The 16,775-nt window shown below is 53.2% G+C and overlaps 1 protein-coding gene and 1 long non-coding RNA gene across 3 annotated transcripts in view; one reads left to right on the top strand and one right to left on the bottom strand.

The window, feature by feature from the left end:
* The first annotated feature begins 57 nt into the window (after nucleotides 1-57).
* On the top strand, nucleotides 58-6,617 carry LOC144316498 (uncharacterized). The gene is made up of 2 exons (XR_013382473.1): nucleotides 58-1,873; nucleotides 6,100-6,617. It is a non-coding gene; the product is annotated as an uncharacterized LOC144316498 (long non-coding RNA).
* IPO9 (importin 9) overlaps nucleotides 5,498-16,775 on the bottom strand; it is a 58,772-nt gene continuing 47,494 nt past the window's right edge. The window contains exons 16-24 of one of the 2 annotated variants that reach the window (XM_077902457.1): nucleotides 14,586-14,734; nucleotides 13,943-14,071; nucleotides 12,940-13,215; nucleotides 12,509-12,675; nucleotides 11,772-11,905; nucleotides 10,989-11,111; nucleotides 10,455-10,559; nucleotides 10,169-10,245; nucleotides 5,498-9,717 (exon numbers count right to left, since the gene is read on the bottom strand). In XM_077902457.1, coding sequence (XP_077758583.1) covers nucleotides 9,607-9,717; nucleotides 10,169-10,245; nucleotides 10,455-10,559; nucleotides 10,989-11,111; nucleotides 11,772-11,905; nucleotides 12,509-12,675; nucleotides 12,940-13,215; nucleotides 13,943-14,071; nucleotides 14,586-14,734 — 1,271 coding nt within the window. In that variant the 3' untranslated portion in view covers nucleotides 5,498-9,606. Of the gene's footprint in view, nucleotides 9,718-10,168; nucleotides 10,246-10,454; nucleotides 10,560-10,988; nucleotides 11,112-11,771; nucleotides 11,906-12,508; nucleotides 12,676-12,939; nucleotides 13,216-13,942; nucleotides 14,072-14,585; nucleotides 14,735-16,775 lie in introns of those variants that run through there. The other variant, XM_077902458.1, reaches the window with a different exon arrangement.

The following is a 16,775-nucleotide window of genomic DNA, read 5'->3' as shown; positions in this document are numbered from 1 at the left end:
TGGCCCCGCCCCTGCCCCCGCCCCGCCCCGCCCCCGCCGGGACCCAGCCCGCGGCCGGCCCCAGGAGCCCCCTCCCGACCCCGCGCCGGCGCCCTAGAGGGGCAGGGCCTCCTCCGCCCCAGGGTCCGGCCCAGGACGTCCGGCGGGGGCGGGGGCGGCGCCGGGGGGGCAAGAGGCCGAGGGCACCCCGCCCCCACCCAGAACACAGGCCCCCATTGAGAGGCGGCTGAGAGCCGCTTTGTCCGCGGTGCCCGCAGGCCCGGACCCTGCCAGCTGCCCTGGCTCCCGCCCCCCCAGTGGACAGCGCCGGCGGGCACCAGCCCGTGGCCTCATCGCCCCACGACAGGCTGGGGCCACCCGGAGCCGCGGGCCGGTCGCCCATCGGGTCCCCTTCCTTCAGGGCCGACCCTGCGGATGGCCGCCCTGGCCCGAGGGCAGGGGCACAGGAGCTACCGGGTGGAGACCACGTTGGGGGGCAGTCAGTCCCCCTGCAAATGTGTGCTGTCAGCTACCTGGGGGCGCTGGCCGGGGACTGCCTGCCACCCCACGGACAAAGTCAGGGGCCCAGTCGAGGCCTGGCGGCGGTGCCACCCTTGCCAGGGCACTTGGATGTTTACCTCGTGAAGGGTCCCCACAGCCCGCGAGCAGCAGAGCAGACAGGTGTCCTCATCAACCCTGTTGACAGGCGGGGAGGCCAGGGCTCACAGGAGCGTAGGCCTGGCCCCAGATACTGCCGCCAGGGGATGGGGGGCTCCAGTCATCCAGCCGGATCCCCTTCCCCAAGAGCAGGGGTGTGGACAGCGCCTCTCTGTGTCCCAGGAACGGAACCAGACAGCACAGGGCAGGCCCCGCAAAATGTCAGTAAGTTAGGGAAGCACAGAGGGAAGAGGACGGCCTGGGCCCCATGGGCGCTGGCACCCCGGCCCGGAACTGGGGCAGGCGGGCACATGATGGCAGGTGCAGGCGCAGGACCGGCCCAGGTGCAGCAGCAGAGGCGCCGGGCACAACCTGTGTCCACCAGCCTGCATGCGTGCCGGTCCCGTCCACGCCCTCCTAGGCACAAGCTCCGTGGCCGCTGCGTCCACGCTGTCACCGGGCCTTGCAGGACGTAACCCCTGTGGGCTGAGGGACTTTCAGAGGAAGGGTCGTCCCTTCCTGGCCAAGGCTGATGCTCCCCCGGGTACTCAAGACCGCGTGTGACCTCTCTGCGTCATCTCTTTAGTGCCCTTAGCTTCTTTCCCACCCAAAACGAAACCCCAAGTCTTCCCTCGTCAAACAAGCCCAAGCCCAAGCCCCATGCTTCCCAAAACGCCCCCTTTTCTAGCTGCTTTCCTGCTTCTTCCCTTTATTTCCCAGCTGGTCCTCCTCCAACCTGGCCCCGGGTGAGGCCTGCAGCGGGCCACCCACCTAGCTCGCATCGACGGGGAGCCTTTAACCAGAAAACTCTAGGAAAACGTGCGGCCCTCGGGACAGCAGTGTTGCGCAGGGGCCGGGGCGGGAGGGCGGCCTGGGGGAGGACTGGCAGGGTTGGCGCCGCCTGGGGGGCCGAGGCCAAGGACCTGGGCGGGGGTGGGAAGGGGCTGCGTGGGAGGATTGGGGAGCGGCTGAGGGCGGCCAGGGCTCCCCGGACCTCATCCATTCCAGGCACCCAGGAGCCTCCTCCCGGGCCCCAGTGAGGGGCAGAGGCTTTCCTCGAAAAGGAGAGGCACAGTAATTAATCTGTGATCAGAGGAGACCAACTGCCAACTTTGCCAGGAGCGGGCTCTCCCCGAGGGGCCTGGAATATGACGCTGATGCTGCCGGCGGCCAACGCTGCAAATGAGTCTGCCCCGTTGTACAGAGGTTGGAAGAGAATTCTCCCCGTTTCACGCAGGTGGGGGTTGATGGTGGGCTTCTGCGACTTCAAATCCAGGCCCCTGATTCACCACCTGCGTCTGCGGGGACAGGTCCTAAGTGCTCGGCGCTGGGCTTGGCACACAGAGCACGTACTCGGGAACCCTGCTGCCCAGCCCTTGCCCGGGCAGGAGACTGGGGGGAGACAACTAGAGTGGGGGAGGCCACCGCGAGCCGGCTGGGGGTGGGGGCGGCCAGGACCGGGCCTGTGACCCAGTTTGGGCTTTGCCGGGGGCTGTGGTACCCAGGCAAACACTGCTGAGTCATCTCTCCCTGGGCTGAGTGACCAGCTCAGGGCTCCTCCCAACCCCCTTCTTGCTCTCCTTCAAATCGCAGCCCACGGAGCAGGGAGCAGGGCCCGGAGCAGGGCCTGGTCTCTCCCAGGCCTTCCTGCCTTCCCAGGACAGGGCCCTGGAGCCTCCGTTGCAGGGGCTCCTGCCCCACCCAGGTGTCTGGCTCAGGCGTTCTGGGCCACTGTGAGGCAGGGGAGCTCTGTTCCTCTCCCCTACTTGCCTCCATGCTTCCTTCAGGAGAGGGTGCACCCTCCAGCCCTCCTCCTGTGAGCAGTCCTCTGGCACCTCCTGCAGATGGGTAATTATGCATTCCTTTCTTCCCCAAGGACCCTGAGCCCTTTCCTCCTTCTGATTTAATCTCATCACACCCACTCCAGGGTGTCAGAGACACAGGGACTCTTCCTTGCAACCCAGAGCTGGGGAGCCCCAGGCCCAGGAGAGTGCCAGAAACGTGGCCGAGGTCTCATGGCTCAGCTGGGGACGAAAGGAGCCCCATCTCCTGGACCCCACTGTCCCCAAATACACAAACACCTTTCCTGCGACCTAAGGTCGTCCCTGATGTCTAGCTTTATTCTTTCTTTAGTGCAAACTAAAGGCGGTGACCCTGGAGTTTGTCCTGTGGGCAGGAGGGGCCCGGGTGGGTGCGGGCCTGTGGGGAGCAGCCTCACTGCCCGCCCGCCCCCCGGCTCCTGGTAGGAAGGAGCGCTCTTCTAGCTATGCCTTTGCAGGACGCCAGGCCTCTGGTTCTTTGCGGAGGCGCGGGGCAGCCTGGGCCCCAGGAAAGGAGGGGTTAGCCCGGCTGCTCTGGGTGGCATCTGGGAACAGCCTGCCCTGGGGGCAGCCGGGGCCTGGCTTCGGGAGCCCGGTCCAGTCAGTGGGGCAGACAGGGAGGGCCAGGTTGGCTTTAAATGGCACCTTGCTCAGACTGCACCCCTGCCAGCTGGCCAGGGTGGGGGCAGACAGTGTTATTTTGAGATCTGAGGGTAAGGAAGGAAGCCGGTTCTGTTTACGGCCCTCCCCGTGCTCCCCGCTCCCTCTCCTGGGAGGCTGCCGCCCAAGGCCGCCGCGGGTCCCTTCCACCCTGGGGTCCCTGTCTTCAGCCCAGCGTCCCTGCTCACTGCACAGGTGGGAACTGCCACCCGCACACGGACACAGGGCCTCGGCGGAGTGACCGGCTCTGCAGGGACCAGAGCGCACGGTGAGCGGTGCCTCGGCCCTGGCCGCTCACTGATCTTGCTTTAACCCTCAGGATGCCCCCGGGATGCAGAGCAAATGGAGGCACAGACAGCGCAAGTGGCTTTGCCCCCAGTCGCCCGGCAGGGCCAGGATGGAAGCCCGGGGGGGGGGAGGTGCGCTGGTCCCTCTGAGCCACAACCAGGGGCGCCCTGCCCCCCCTTCCTGGTCTGCAGCCACCCCTGGGCTGGGCCTCCTCGAGGGCCGAACCCACTGGAACCCTCCAGAATCCTCGCTCAGCTGGCCCACCCTCTCCCTCGCGGTTCAGTGGAAAGAGCATTACTCAGGGTCACATGAGGGGTTACCCACCGGCCGGCAGGCACCCAGCCGTCTGTCTCCCTCAGCCCGTGTCCCGCCTCTCCTAGGGTGCTCGGTGGGCCAGGGATGGGGGGAGCAGCCACGGCGGTGGGGTTGGATCAGGGGAGATCTGCGATCACAGACCCGGAGCAAGGGCCCCGCCATATCTCCTCTGTCCCCCTGACGGTGCTGGGAAATACCCGTCCCCCTTCTGGGATCATGGGGACCCGGGACGTCCCGTGAGGCAAGGTACCGTGGGGGAGCCTCGCAGGCCAGCCCCAGGATCCCCGCCCGGTGCGGCCTCCCCAGGGACCACGCCGCCCTTCCCGCAGGAAGGCGCCCCCCCAGGCCCCACCGGGTCCCCAGGGCTCAGGCCCCGGGCGCCTCTCCTCTAGGGGCTCTGTTTTGCACCCCGCAGAGGCGGTGAAGGCAAGAAAGTGCGAGGAATCTGGCTACGAGGAATCTGGCTACGTTCTTGGGATGAGATGGGCGTCTAGTGAGGCCAGGCCAACAGCCTGTAACGCACGCACGCACGTCAGCGGGGCTCGGAGAACCTGTGCGCAGCCGGTGGAGGCAGGCGCGACGCTCCTAGCGCTCCTAAGGGCCCCAGCGGCAGGGCTGCAGCTCCTCCTCTGAGCCGCCTGCAGCTCCTCCTCTCGGAGACCCCGATTTAGCAGCAGCATCTGTGAAGCTGCACTGAGTCATCCTAACCCAGTGAGTCAGGGACAGGAGCCCAACATAGCTCCCAGCTACTGGCGGGTGGAGCGCTTCGCTCAAGTCATCTTTAATTCTACCTACAACTGTGAGGCAGGGACCAGTTGTCCATCCTACAAGCGCCGAGACCGAGCATCCGAGGGGACGCCGCCCACCGCGGCTCCCCCAACCCGGAAGCTATGCTCAGGCCCCCGCAGGGCAACTGGGCACTCGGAGCAAGGGCGCCCGGGCCCTCGAGTTGGCCAGCACACCTGCCATAGGGCCGACGGGGCTGAAAGACCAGGAGAAGGCGCACTTTTAGGAAAATAACAGTAATGCCACTCCTTTCTCACCTACTCAGAAACAAAAACCCCACAAAAATAAAACAACTTCCCCGAAACAAAACAGGACACGAGGGTCTTTGCTGGATGCTAGTGTGGGCCTGCCCCGGCCAGCCCGGCAGCGGAAGGGGAGGAACTCCCAAACAGTAGGATAGTTGTTAGCGGTTACCTTTGGCTGCTTTGCTATCCGGAGCCTGAGGTAGGGCGGTGGGGTCTACGCGGAGCCCCTGCCAGCTGTCACGCTTGCAGGACCACGCTCTGTCCACCCTTGGGCCCACGGACTCTCCCTCAACCTTTCACCCTCCGCCTCCGGTCTCCACGGGGCCCAGGCTCTCGGCTCTCTCACCTGCACCCCTGCTGGCATGTTTGCACAGACATCACGATTGCTTCCCCAAACACAAATCCGATCATGTCACTTCTCTGCCTCAACTCCTTGAGTGTGGTCATCCATTCCCTGAAGAGGGGTTAGGGGCCCGCAGGATCCTGCACCACCTGGCCCCCCTTGTCCTCCCAGCTTCCTTCTAGCCAAGAGCCCCGTGAACCATAAATTCCAATACCTTTAACCTGAATATAAGCTGTGAAAGTGCGATCCTATTCCACGAAGGCCTTTTCTTAAAGATTCTTTGCTCCGGGGTGCCCTACCCCACCCTCGTCCGCCTGGCCAATGCACTGGGGAGGCGAGACAGAAAACTGGCAAAGTGCAACCTCCTTGGGTCAGAATGGGTCAGAATCACACACTTGGCCATGTGACTTTTGGCAGGTAACATTTAATAACGCTGTGCCTCGGTTTCGCCAGTCTGTAGGTGGGGTAAACAGAAGTACGTACTTGGTAGTTCTTAGATGGTCTACCGAGATAATCGAAGTGACGCTTTGGAACAGCCATTGGCATTTGGGGCTTGTGAAACCTCAACGGTTGTTGGCCACCTTGTGAGTGCCCAGTCCCAGGGTCACCTTCTCCATGCGACCCTGCCTGCCTTCCTCTCCTTTACGGTTAACCACTCCCCTCTGGGTAGTGGGGATGGGCCCCAGTACTTCTCTCATGGCACCACCCACATCTGTTGCCTTATTTCTGACCCCTGACTAGACTAGCTTCTAACCCTGGCCTTGCATGTCAAGGAAGTTTAGTATTTGCGGAACAGAATAAACACCTAGTAGCCAGAAACTGGCCTTGAGTTTGTCTACTCGTTGGCCACGGGTCTGCCTGGCTGGGGGGAGTAGCGTGTCCTTCACTGGACAACCCTTTCTTCTTCCAAAGCGGTGTCCGGTTTTCCCTGAGTCTTCTCAGCTCCTTTAAGCTTCTTCCCGCATGGCACAGCTCTGGTCCTCCGGTTCTTGTTTTCCTCTTGCAGATGCGCACGCCGTCTGTCGGGGAGCCTCCTGTTTGAGCACCATGATGGAACGGAGCACTCTAGGATTGCCGACACACACGGGAGACTGAACCGATCTTACACAATCTGTGTCCGCCACCCCAGCCAGGACTACGCTGGAGTTGACTGAGGACACGTTAACGGCTCCTGACATCATGAGCGCTTATTACGTGCACACAGAATTGCTGACAGGAGCAGCCTACTCTGTAACCCTTAACTTTCTTCATACTCATCAATCCGAGTTCTCAAACCACCTTACCTTTAACTTCTGCCTATAGAAGTGTCTGTTTGAATCCTAACTTGTCATCACTCTGAGAGGTTCCCCTTATCTAAAAATCTGACTGGCAGGGGCACCTCGATGGCTCAGCTGCATAAGCATCTGATTTTTGATTTCTGCTCAGGTCATGATCTCAAGGTTGAGAGATGGAGCCCCACGGAGCCTGCTTGGGATTCTCTCCCATCTAAAAAAATAAATAAATAAAAAAAAAATGTGATCGGCATCTATCTAGTCCTGTTTCTTTTATAAATGGCCTCAGATCCTTTTGGAATGGGTAAGGCATGAAACCCCCCATCTGTCATTCATATCAAAGGAGGGGACAAGGACAGCGCCCTGGGGCACAGCGCAAACCATTCCACAATAAGCCACTTTGTAGTCTGAGGGTTGGTGGCCAGTAACCAACTTCTCTATTTCCTGGATGCTTTGATTTTACCTTGTCCAGATTTTATCTGTCACCAGAATCAGCCTGCAAGTCTAGTTTGGCAGCACTTGCTCTGAATTCATGGCGACGTCTATGGAACCCCAGCGAGGACAGCATTCCTATTTATGGGCCGGGGCCGTGTCCGCTTGTGGTCCCTGGTCAATGTCACAGGACGGGCAGGGACTTGCGACAATCTGCTTCCTTCCGGGCTTGGACTTCCCCCTTCTCCATCTTCTGGTTGATTCTTCCAATCTCCCTTCAGTTCCTTCCACCAGGAGCTCAACCACGGCTGGAAAGGTGCCCCGGCGTCCTAGCTGTGCGCATGCTCAGGAGACCTGGATGATCTTAGAGCCGCCAGCGTGCCCTCATCCCCTCACTTATCTTGAACTTCGGCTCCTAACCTGTTGGCCCTGGCCTTTTCAGGCCCAAGCTAGTTCTTTGGCCAAAAGAACAAGAGGCAAAACAGGAGCTGGAGTTCAACTTTTCGTCGGGAGTACTGGCTTCAAGCAGATCTTTCCCGTCCCTGCTGACACTGGGCGTCGTCTGAATGCTCCTCCTCACTGACAGAACGGGAGTATCACCCACTGTGCACCTGCTCTAACGGGCCAGTGGGTGATGGGAAAACGCTGTGGGAGCACAGGAAGTGCTTACACGCCAAGGGGTCCAAGACCCTCTGCTCTCATCCACAACGGTGTGTCTGCTGGGCAGGGGTGGCCCCAGGGTATACCCAGACCCTTGCCTTCAGGACTCAAGTTTTCCAGTACTCCCCAAAAATCAGCAAGAGAGGACACTTGTCAAGAACCATTTTTGGCACCAGATACAGACTCTCTTCCACTCAGCAGGCCCAGAAGGGGCCCCCATCATCCTCAGTGTGGGAGCTCCAAGCCTTCCCAAACTCAGCAATTTGACGTCATGGGCGCGAGACCATCTGTTGTGCCACAGTCAGGGTTGATTTGGCCTTGTGGAACCTTCAGCACTGGAACCAATGGCATTGCATGGAGATCAACGGTAGGGTGAGTTTCTAAGGCTGATTGGTTTTCTCGAGCACCAATGGGCCAGACCTCCTGTCACTGCCCCAGCGTGAGGGACTCTCCCAGCTCAAGGGGGAGAAGCAACAGGAGCAGTTACTAGTCTCAGAACCTGGCTGGCAGCAGACCATGCTCTGCACGTGCTCTCAGGCTTTTCAAGGACAGGAACGATAACAGACACTCCCCCCAACTCAGATGTGGGGACTGCACACCAGGGACACCTAGTGGCATGAAACCACTATTAGCTACAAAACCCCGAAGCTTCCGTAACAGTCCTGTACAGGAAATGCCCTACGAGTGTGGTCTTTTCCTCAAGAACAGGCTTAAATTCATTTGATAGTCTGCTTCTTGTTTGCAGGAACGTCAACGTCTAGAAATCTGTAGCTGCTAAATCTGGGCACCAGGTATGGGCACTGCCAAAACGGGAGTGCTGGGCTTTGTCTTCCTCCCTTTGTTATCCTCATTCACTTTGTGAACATACAACAGACTGAAATTCCCAATTAAGGGACGTCCCTTAAAAATACTTGATTGGGGCACCTGGGGGGGGGGTTCAGTGGTTTGAGTGTCTGCCTTTGGCTCAAGTACTGGGATCGAGTCCTGTGGCGGGCTCCCCACAGGGAGCCTGCTTCTCCCTCTGCCTCTCTCTGTCTCTCATGAATAAATAAATAAAATCTTTAAAAAAAAATCTTGATTGGACGATACCAGTTCTCTAAGAGTCATTTTGCTCGAGCTAGGTTACCTAGGACACACTAGGGTGTCTACATGGCTCCGCCTAATCTTTTTTTCCTTACTTTTATTTTCCTTCTAAAAGGAACAGAAGGCAGATGTGCTGGGACACCTTATACCATGCGGACTAAATTCATTTGTAAAGATTACTTTACTCTCCTAGAAAAATACACATTGCAAATTTGAGGGCTACAACTTAACCACTTTAGAGGATTCCTGAGGGAGAGGGGGTAACCTTTGAATATCAGACTGTGTGGTGATGTGTGGGAGAGGAATATTAAATATAGTTGGGTCAGGAGGACTTTAAAAAATGTTTTTCCCATTTTTTTTTTTTCCTAAAAAAGGAAAAACAAATTGCCATCTGTCTGGCTTATTTTGTGTGTGTGCATGTATACGCAGGAATAGCTTGGGGGGAGGTGCTGAATCATGCAATGAGGCAAAACCAAGATGACGTCCTTTGACAGGGGAACCTTAGTGTTGTAGGAGGGAGACAAGGAGAGGTCACTGGAGAGGGCTCAGAAGGTAGCTGCTCCCCTCGTTCCTATGGAGAACCCAGAGCATCTGTGGTGGAGGGCAGAAAGCACAATCATCTCTCAAGGGTATTCCTATCTGAATACCTCAGATGTCCTATGGAAGTAAACAGGTCTGTTTTAGAATATAAATGGTCATGACTTCCTGTGCTCCTGAGGTGGGGCAAAATAATCCATGAACACATAATCCTTCTGGGCAATATGTTTCGGGAGCGGCCAGCAGAGGACTCTAGGAACAGAAGTGGGGGCACAGTTGGGGAGAAAAAGGTCCTAGAGATGGAGTATCTTCAGGGGGACTTTGAGAAATGTCCTTTGTTCCAGTATTCCTAAGTGACAGCACTGGTGAGCTCAGTCTGAATTGTCAGTGTCACTCTGCAAAGGCCAAGGGCCGAGTCAGGAGGCCACTCTAGGTTGAAAAGAAAGTACATGTCGAGGCCAGTTAAGGGCTGCAAAATGGTTTGTGGCTGAGCCAGGAGGAGCAAATGTGGAAAGTCTCCATTTTTTTTTTTAGATGCCAATGGTCTGCAGAACCCGCCTCTCGTTGTCATTAAGGTGGCCTGAGAACATTATATAGCAGGGCTGTTGAGCGAACTGGCAGAGGAAGTCCGTGAGATATGCCTGGAGGGAAGAAAAAGAGTGGCATTACTGAGGGTTCCCAGGCTCACCATCCACAGTGGGGCAAGCACAAGTGGTATAGGAAGCAGTGGCTCTGAGACAAATGCCAACACCCCGAGGGATGGCTTTCTACATTCTTGGATCTAGTTTAGGTTTAACCCAGGGACTCAATTCCGTAAGGAAATGAAATTTTCCCAACAGATCTCCTATTCTACCGGGAAGCCTTCACAAGACAGCTGGGGTTGCAAGAAACTGGACTGCCATACTGGTAGGAATAAAATGCTAAGGTGCAAAGTCCCAGTCCACCCAGAGTCCTTGACTATTCAGCAGGACAGGAACTCTCTGCCCTGAAGCTCTCAGGACAAACTACGAATGAGTGTGAGACCATATTCCTGTTTCCGTGGCTTGAGACATTGTCACTTGCAAGACATCTATCTTCTCTGGACATTCTCACCTGCAGATCAATCTGATAGAGAGGATCCTTCAGGGCATCAGGGTCATCTTCCTCATCATCCTCGTAGTAATCCTCCTCTGTTAGACACAGTCACCACAGAGAGGGGTCAGGGCAGAAGCTCGGGCCCCAAGCGGGAAGGCATCACACGGCTAGGGTAGATGGGCTAAAGAAGCCCAAGGTACATCCCTTGTAGGCCCACCTCCCCCCTTCCTTTGGCACCCTGCCTCTTGGGACCAGTGCACAGAAAAGGTACATAGCATGGCTGCCCTCTTCTCAAATGGCTTACCATATTTACTTGTAGCAAGAATGTCAGATAAGAGTTGGCCAGCTAAACCATCCTCTTCCTCCTCTTCATCTTCCTCCTGGTCCTCCCACATATCATTGGAGTCATCTACTCAGAGATGAAAAGCAGCTGGAACATGCTCACACATTGTCCCTTCCCAAATGCAAACAAGCCAGAACGGAAAGGTCCCATGGGTTTCCGTAATGTGGCCCTATGGTCAAGCCCTCACAGTAAGTTTAAATGGAAGAACCGAGGGTGTTCAGGTGGGTAGATAAAAGGTTGAGAAACTCCTAAGAAAAACCATACAGGAAGGGCTAACTAGCCTGCCTCCTAGCTACAGCACACCCCAGCCTCTGAAGAGATTTCACAAGGCAGACCTGAAGAGGTCTTCACGTGCATAGCAGTGCTAGCCACATGACAGGCATGATACAAACATTTAAAAAAAAAACAGTAATTCAATAAACCAAATTGATGATTTGAACATTTGTAACTTGATCTGCTAGGCTAACAGTCTGCTGGGAGTAAGAGCCAGTGCACCTTGATTCCACTCTGCAGGAGTGGCCTGGCGTGCGGCGTTGGCCTCCATGACGTTGGAGAGCTCATTGATGATCAGCTTCAGGATCTTGACCAGCAAAGGAATGTTTGTCCAGCGCTCAGGGTCTGGAAAAGAAAGGAAAGGCTTCTAGGAAGACTGTCACTGTGCTAACTTCTGGCACTGCTCACTGGACACAGTTTACCAGCCCTCAGGCTTTCCACCATCCCAGACTATATCCAGCTGCCACACAACAATTTAAAGTTAAATAACTCCATTCTGCTTGGTCTAAGAGTTCAGAAGTTAGGACAGATAAGAGAGTTCAGGAATTAAAGGAGATAGAAAATGGTTTTTGCTGGTAATAAAGCTTGGACACCAAGTAACTGTAGAGAGTGCAATACTCCAGTGCCCATGACTTGCAGTTTGAGAAACAGCAGAGGTGATTATAAACCTACGGCTGAATAGGGCAGCTTCGCACCTGCTGCCTACAAATCACTAAAATCATAGGCCAAAAGCAATCCGATAACAAAGACATGCTGAAATGGGTATCAGAGCCCCCGAATGAAGCTGGAAGCTGGGGTACCTAAGATTGTTTTTGCCAATTTCCAGCAAGAGGAAGGAGCCGTATGTTCTGATCCCTTGTTTACCTATAGTTTTGTTTCTTTTTATCAAACCCATCACTAACAATTATGTTTAAAAAAAAAAAAAACTAGATTACAGTACATCCCTGCCTTCCACCCCACTTTAGCCCCTAGGGAGGGGACTGGAGGGGCAGCAGCATCACCCACTTTTGGCTGACTTAGAGCGGGTGCGGATGCCCTCATCCATGCTGTAGATCTCCTCTCCCTTCACGCGGATATCCTGTAGCCGTTTGTCATCTGCATTGATGCCATGCTGGAGCAGTTTACACAGTGCCACAGAGCTGGCAAGGAAGAGCCAAAAAGGGTCAATCAGCAACCCATCTAGAGTTTATTCCAAGGAGATAAGCAATTAAGTCCTAAGACTCTTGATTGGTGAAAATTCTGTTCACAACTAATTACAAGAGATAAGAGGGTTCAGCTGAAAATGAGATTTAGTGTTCACGAAGATGGCCTAATGAGAACTTTTGAACTTCTTAAACAAAGCTGGGGGGGGGGGGGCAAGGATCACAATGGCTGGCCACCTGGAAAGTGCAATGCGGTAATGAGAACCAGTGGGAAGCAAGTCTAAGATAGAAAGTTAGCAAGCCAGGGTTAGAAGGCTTGGGTTTATAAAGGAGAATAAGCCACTAGCAGTGCTTGGCTTGAAGTCTGGCAGAGGAGGATCTCTAGGCAGCAGAGAGGAAAAACAAGCACGGTCTACCTGTGACTATGTTTTGGAAATTCGAGATGGCAGCTATTCAAAGACACCGACTAACAATAAAGATACAGAGGGAAAGGGAATACAAGGGGCAGTTTGACATGTCGAGCAAAAATCAATGAAGCAAGTCAGAGAAGGAAGAAATGCAAGGAGAGGCGGAATGCCCACAACAGAAAGACGGCCCTACCTGACTTTGCCTTCATACTGTCCATAGAACAGATGCTGTCGGCTCGTCCATTCAGCCATTACAAACTCCAGGGCGGGTTTGCCAGTAGGTCCCGGGAGGCTGCACAGGAACTCCAAGAGGGGTTCCAGCTGAGTGTGCACCAGATGGGCGAACACCATGATCAGAGACTAGGAGGCAACAAGAAGGACATCTGCTTCAGGGAAACCAATGTCAGAGACTTGGGAGATGAGAGGGAATGGGGCCAGCCAGGCAAGAACTAGAGGACACGGAGACTTCCCTGTCAGTATTTCTTGGGCTAGAACACACAGGTGTTACTTAACTGTTGTCTAAGGACAGTATGACAGTAAAAACACCTCGGGACCTGTATACTGATTTCCATCTCTACCACCTGGAGGTTGGTTGGGAAAGCCCAACTCCCACTGTCCTCTTACCTGCATGACACTGAGCGTCTCTGCCTGCTGCATCTTACTGAGGATGGCACGAAGAATCTGGTCCAGATTTTCCCCCAGCTCCCGCCCTGCCTTGGAGATGAGGGTGGAGACAAGGCGACCCACAAAGGCCGCAGTGAACTCTGAGGTACGGGGGTCCAGGAGTTGGCTCACCACTTGCATCACGTACCACAGCCCATTGTGGCCCTGCTCGTCGTGCCACTGGGCCACCTGCTCCAGCGTCACTGACACGTAAGCTCGCAAGCACTCTCCACCATTCTGGGGAGACAAAGGTGGCAAACAAGATTAGCAACAGTGGGAACAGATGTCAGGAGGCCCTCAGTCTGTACGGGCAAATGTTATTCTTAGAGGCTTATGCCTCATAAGAGTGATGAGCCTACAGGGTTTGTGGTGGGTATATACTGTTGGAGTCAGGAGTTTACTGTTACAGATAGAGCCATGCACTTTTCAATCCTTGCTTCACCTAATCAACTATCTCAAAAATGGTTATTTCTGATCACAAGGGATATTGGCCAAGTAAACGAAGTTTTAACCATAAAGATCTACCTCCAGTACTAGAAAAACATGTTTAAGATGCAAGCAGTGATTACAGATACCGAAGCTCTATATGGGAATAAACAAGACCTATATGAATCAGTGTCTGCCTAGAGATTTCCAAAGGCTTATCATCTTGTTGATTTTCTTAGGTCAGAAAAGACTTGCTTTAGAATTTCAAGTTTACAGGTCTGTAATCTCATCCACATTAGCAATGCCCAGATATAGATGGGAAGCATGCCTGGCATCCATCCCTTTTAAGATTACAACATATCCCAAAGCAGAGAATGCTTGGCTTCTGCAGTCTGGACCCTTCCTGGGTTCCTTAGTTAAATACAGATTTGAGAGACCTGGATCTCAAAAGCATGGGACTGTGTCCGCTCTCTCAGGCCACTACAAGCCCATGGCTGGGGAGCTATCTTCCCTTTTCTAATCACCACGGCTCAGGTACCTGCATGGTGGCGTTGTCGTCTGTGTGAAGGGTGCACTGTGCCACAGCAGGGAAAGCCTGGCAGATGAGTAGCTGGGAAAGGGGAGGCTTTGTATTCCGGACTACTGTGGTCAGGATATCAATGGCCGTCTGAAGGAGAGAAGAGAAAAAGAAAGAATCAGAACCGCCTCATGGGTAGGCGTTGGGGGTGTCCAACAACCAAGATCCTTATTGAGTGGATACAACACAGCAGCCAAAAGAAAGCTTGTTAATCTTCAATAATATAAGTTTCTGAAGGAAAGGAATAATTAGATAGTAGATAGTGCTCTCAGCCTCCTGATAGCTCACTGCTTGCTTAGATAGGAGGGTGGGCGGTAAATGGCAGTGGAGTGGACAGAGAGTCGGGTGACATACTCAGTGGCACTGTGTTAGCACTTGTTTAATTCACTGAGGGCAACTCGGGAACAAGAAGAACCATTTTCTTAAAGCCTCAAGAATCACCTACTGTCCTTTGGGCAAAGTAGCCCCAGGAAAATCACCCTCTGAATCTCTAAGGCCACTGGCTTCCGGTCAGCAAGGTGGGATCCGCAGGTGACATTTGCAAAGCGTGTGCATGCTCTTTTTCTTACACCTACACCCACTCCGGTGTCCTGTAACCACTTACCGCACATAGTCCTGCAGGGATCTTGTCTGCCGGGGCCTGCATTATGCTCACTAGAGTGGGAATCAGCCTCATCTGCATCGGGCCCTGACAGGCTTCAATCTGGGACAGCTCCTTGAAGATATCCTGAGCCAGCGAGGCGACGACAGGATCTGAAGTGGAGAAGGCAACACAGAACCCCTCACCCAATGGTCTGCATGTGCTTCTGGCTTCATGATACCTATTGCTTGGCCCTAACCTAAGTTAACAACTTTTGCTTACACATCACATACCTGGGACCTAGTGAGGCCGTATGAATAACCTGAAAGAACAGGAGAGATGCTAAATCTCCAAGAGCCAGAGTATGTGTGGTTTCATTAAGCCAGAAACCGGTCAGTAACAGGGACTCCTAAAATGAAATTTGGCTCCTTTTCTGGGGCAAATCGTTTAATGATTTTATTGTGAAACCTGGATTATAAAATCAAAGGCTTAAGGAAAAAATTTTAACATTATAAAAGAACATTGTAAAAGAAGACATGAAAGTTTCCAAGACTGCCAAAACACTGACTGCCAGGTTCTCCCATGTTGAAGAGGAATCGTATACATCTCCCAGGGGGGTAGTCATGACAGAAAAAAGAACGCCCAAAGCATTTCCAAGGCAAAAGGTAAAACCCCCAAAAAGCAGAGCCCTAGGAAGAAATGAAACTTTAGCTTGACCTACTTTACTTTTTAAAGAACAACTCCTATATCTAGCAGGAAAAAATAGAAAGTGTGCAGTGTACTAAGATACATGTTAAAAGACTACCGTTGCACTGCTTTGAAAAAAAAATTGTGAACAACCTAGATGTGCATTAACAGAATGGGCAAATTATGACACAGCCATCTTATGGAGTATTATCTGATGGTTCAAAAGAATGAGAGAGGGACGCCTGGGTGGCTCAGGGGTTGAGCATCTGGCTTTGGCTCAGGTCCTGATCCTGGGTCCGGAGGAATCGAGTCCCGCATCAGGCTCCCTGCAGGGAGCCTGCTTCTCCCTCTGCTTGTGTTTCTGCCTCTCTTTCTCTCTCTGTATCTCTCATGAGTAAATAAAATCTTTAAAAAAAAAATTAAAAGAATGAGAGATCTTAGCGCAATGTGGAAATCTCTGCAGGACACATTTTAAGTGAAAGAGCAAATCAAATAAAATGTTTACTATGATATATGTAACTCCTATCTCTATATATTCTTTATTTTAATATTGCTGCTCCCTCTACAAAGACAAATATTTCCTCTAGTAATAAAGCATTACACAAGTAAAGTGTGTGTTAATAATACACACTCCCCACTGGAAAGCTTAAAATGTAGGAGAGTATTCAAGGAAAGAAAACGCCTGGAATTGTACCACCTAGAGGTATCTACCCTGAACATTTTTTTTTTTTTTTAAGATTTTATTTATTTATTTGTGAGCGATCCAGAGAGAGAGGCAGAGGGAGAAGCAGGCTCCCTGCAGGGACCTGACGTGGGACTCGATCCCGGGACCCCGGGATCATGACCTGGGCTGAAGCTGGCGCTAAACCGCTGGGCTACCATCCTTTTGATACATTTTTTCTTCATACATACATATCCATAAATTTATCCTTGTCTAAAATCCAGAATTTGGGATTATATTCTATGCAGTTTGGTGAACCATCTATTCTCTTATTATAATGTGAGCACTTTCCCATGGCTTTAACTATTCCTTTGAAGTTTGATTTTTGGAGGCTGCATGGTATTCCACTTTATGAATATAATAAACGTACTTAATCTTTATTACTTCTAAAGTTTTGCTACTACAAAAGCCACGTGATAAACCCCACTGTTCATAACCCTCCATGTACACCATCCAGGTCTATTTCCTTAGTACCTCACTTTCTATGTTATAGCTGCAGGTCTCTCCTTTTAGGAAGATTTTGATATCGTCGCTCAATTTCCTACTTGATTGTTAAAGTTCTGAAGTGCACCTCTTGCCTGTTAACCCTTTACTCATCGTCTTTTTCCCCCAGTTCTGACTGCAGGTGAGAGTGACAGGAATAGGTACTCTACTTTTTCACGCTCCTGAATACCAGCACGGCTCTCCTCTTTGCTGAGTGAAAGCCATTCTTTGCTTATGATGCTTAAGACCGTCAGATCCAGGGGAAAGTTTCACGTAAACTCCCCAGCCACAACCTTCCCTCTGGGGCCCCTCGTCAACACGCA

The sequence above is a fragment of the Canis aureus genome, chromosome 6 (assembly GCF_053574225.1).
Source record: "Canis aureus isolate CA01 chromosome 6, VMU_Caureus_v.1.0, whole genome shotgun sequence".
Taxonomy (NCBI): Eukaryota; Metazoa; Chordata; class Mammalia; order Carnivora; family Canidae; genus Canis; species Canis aureus.
Note: the sequence above shows the minus strand (reverse complement) of the source record. Positions and strands in the feature narration are given on the sequence as shown.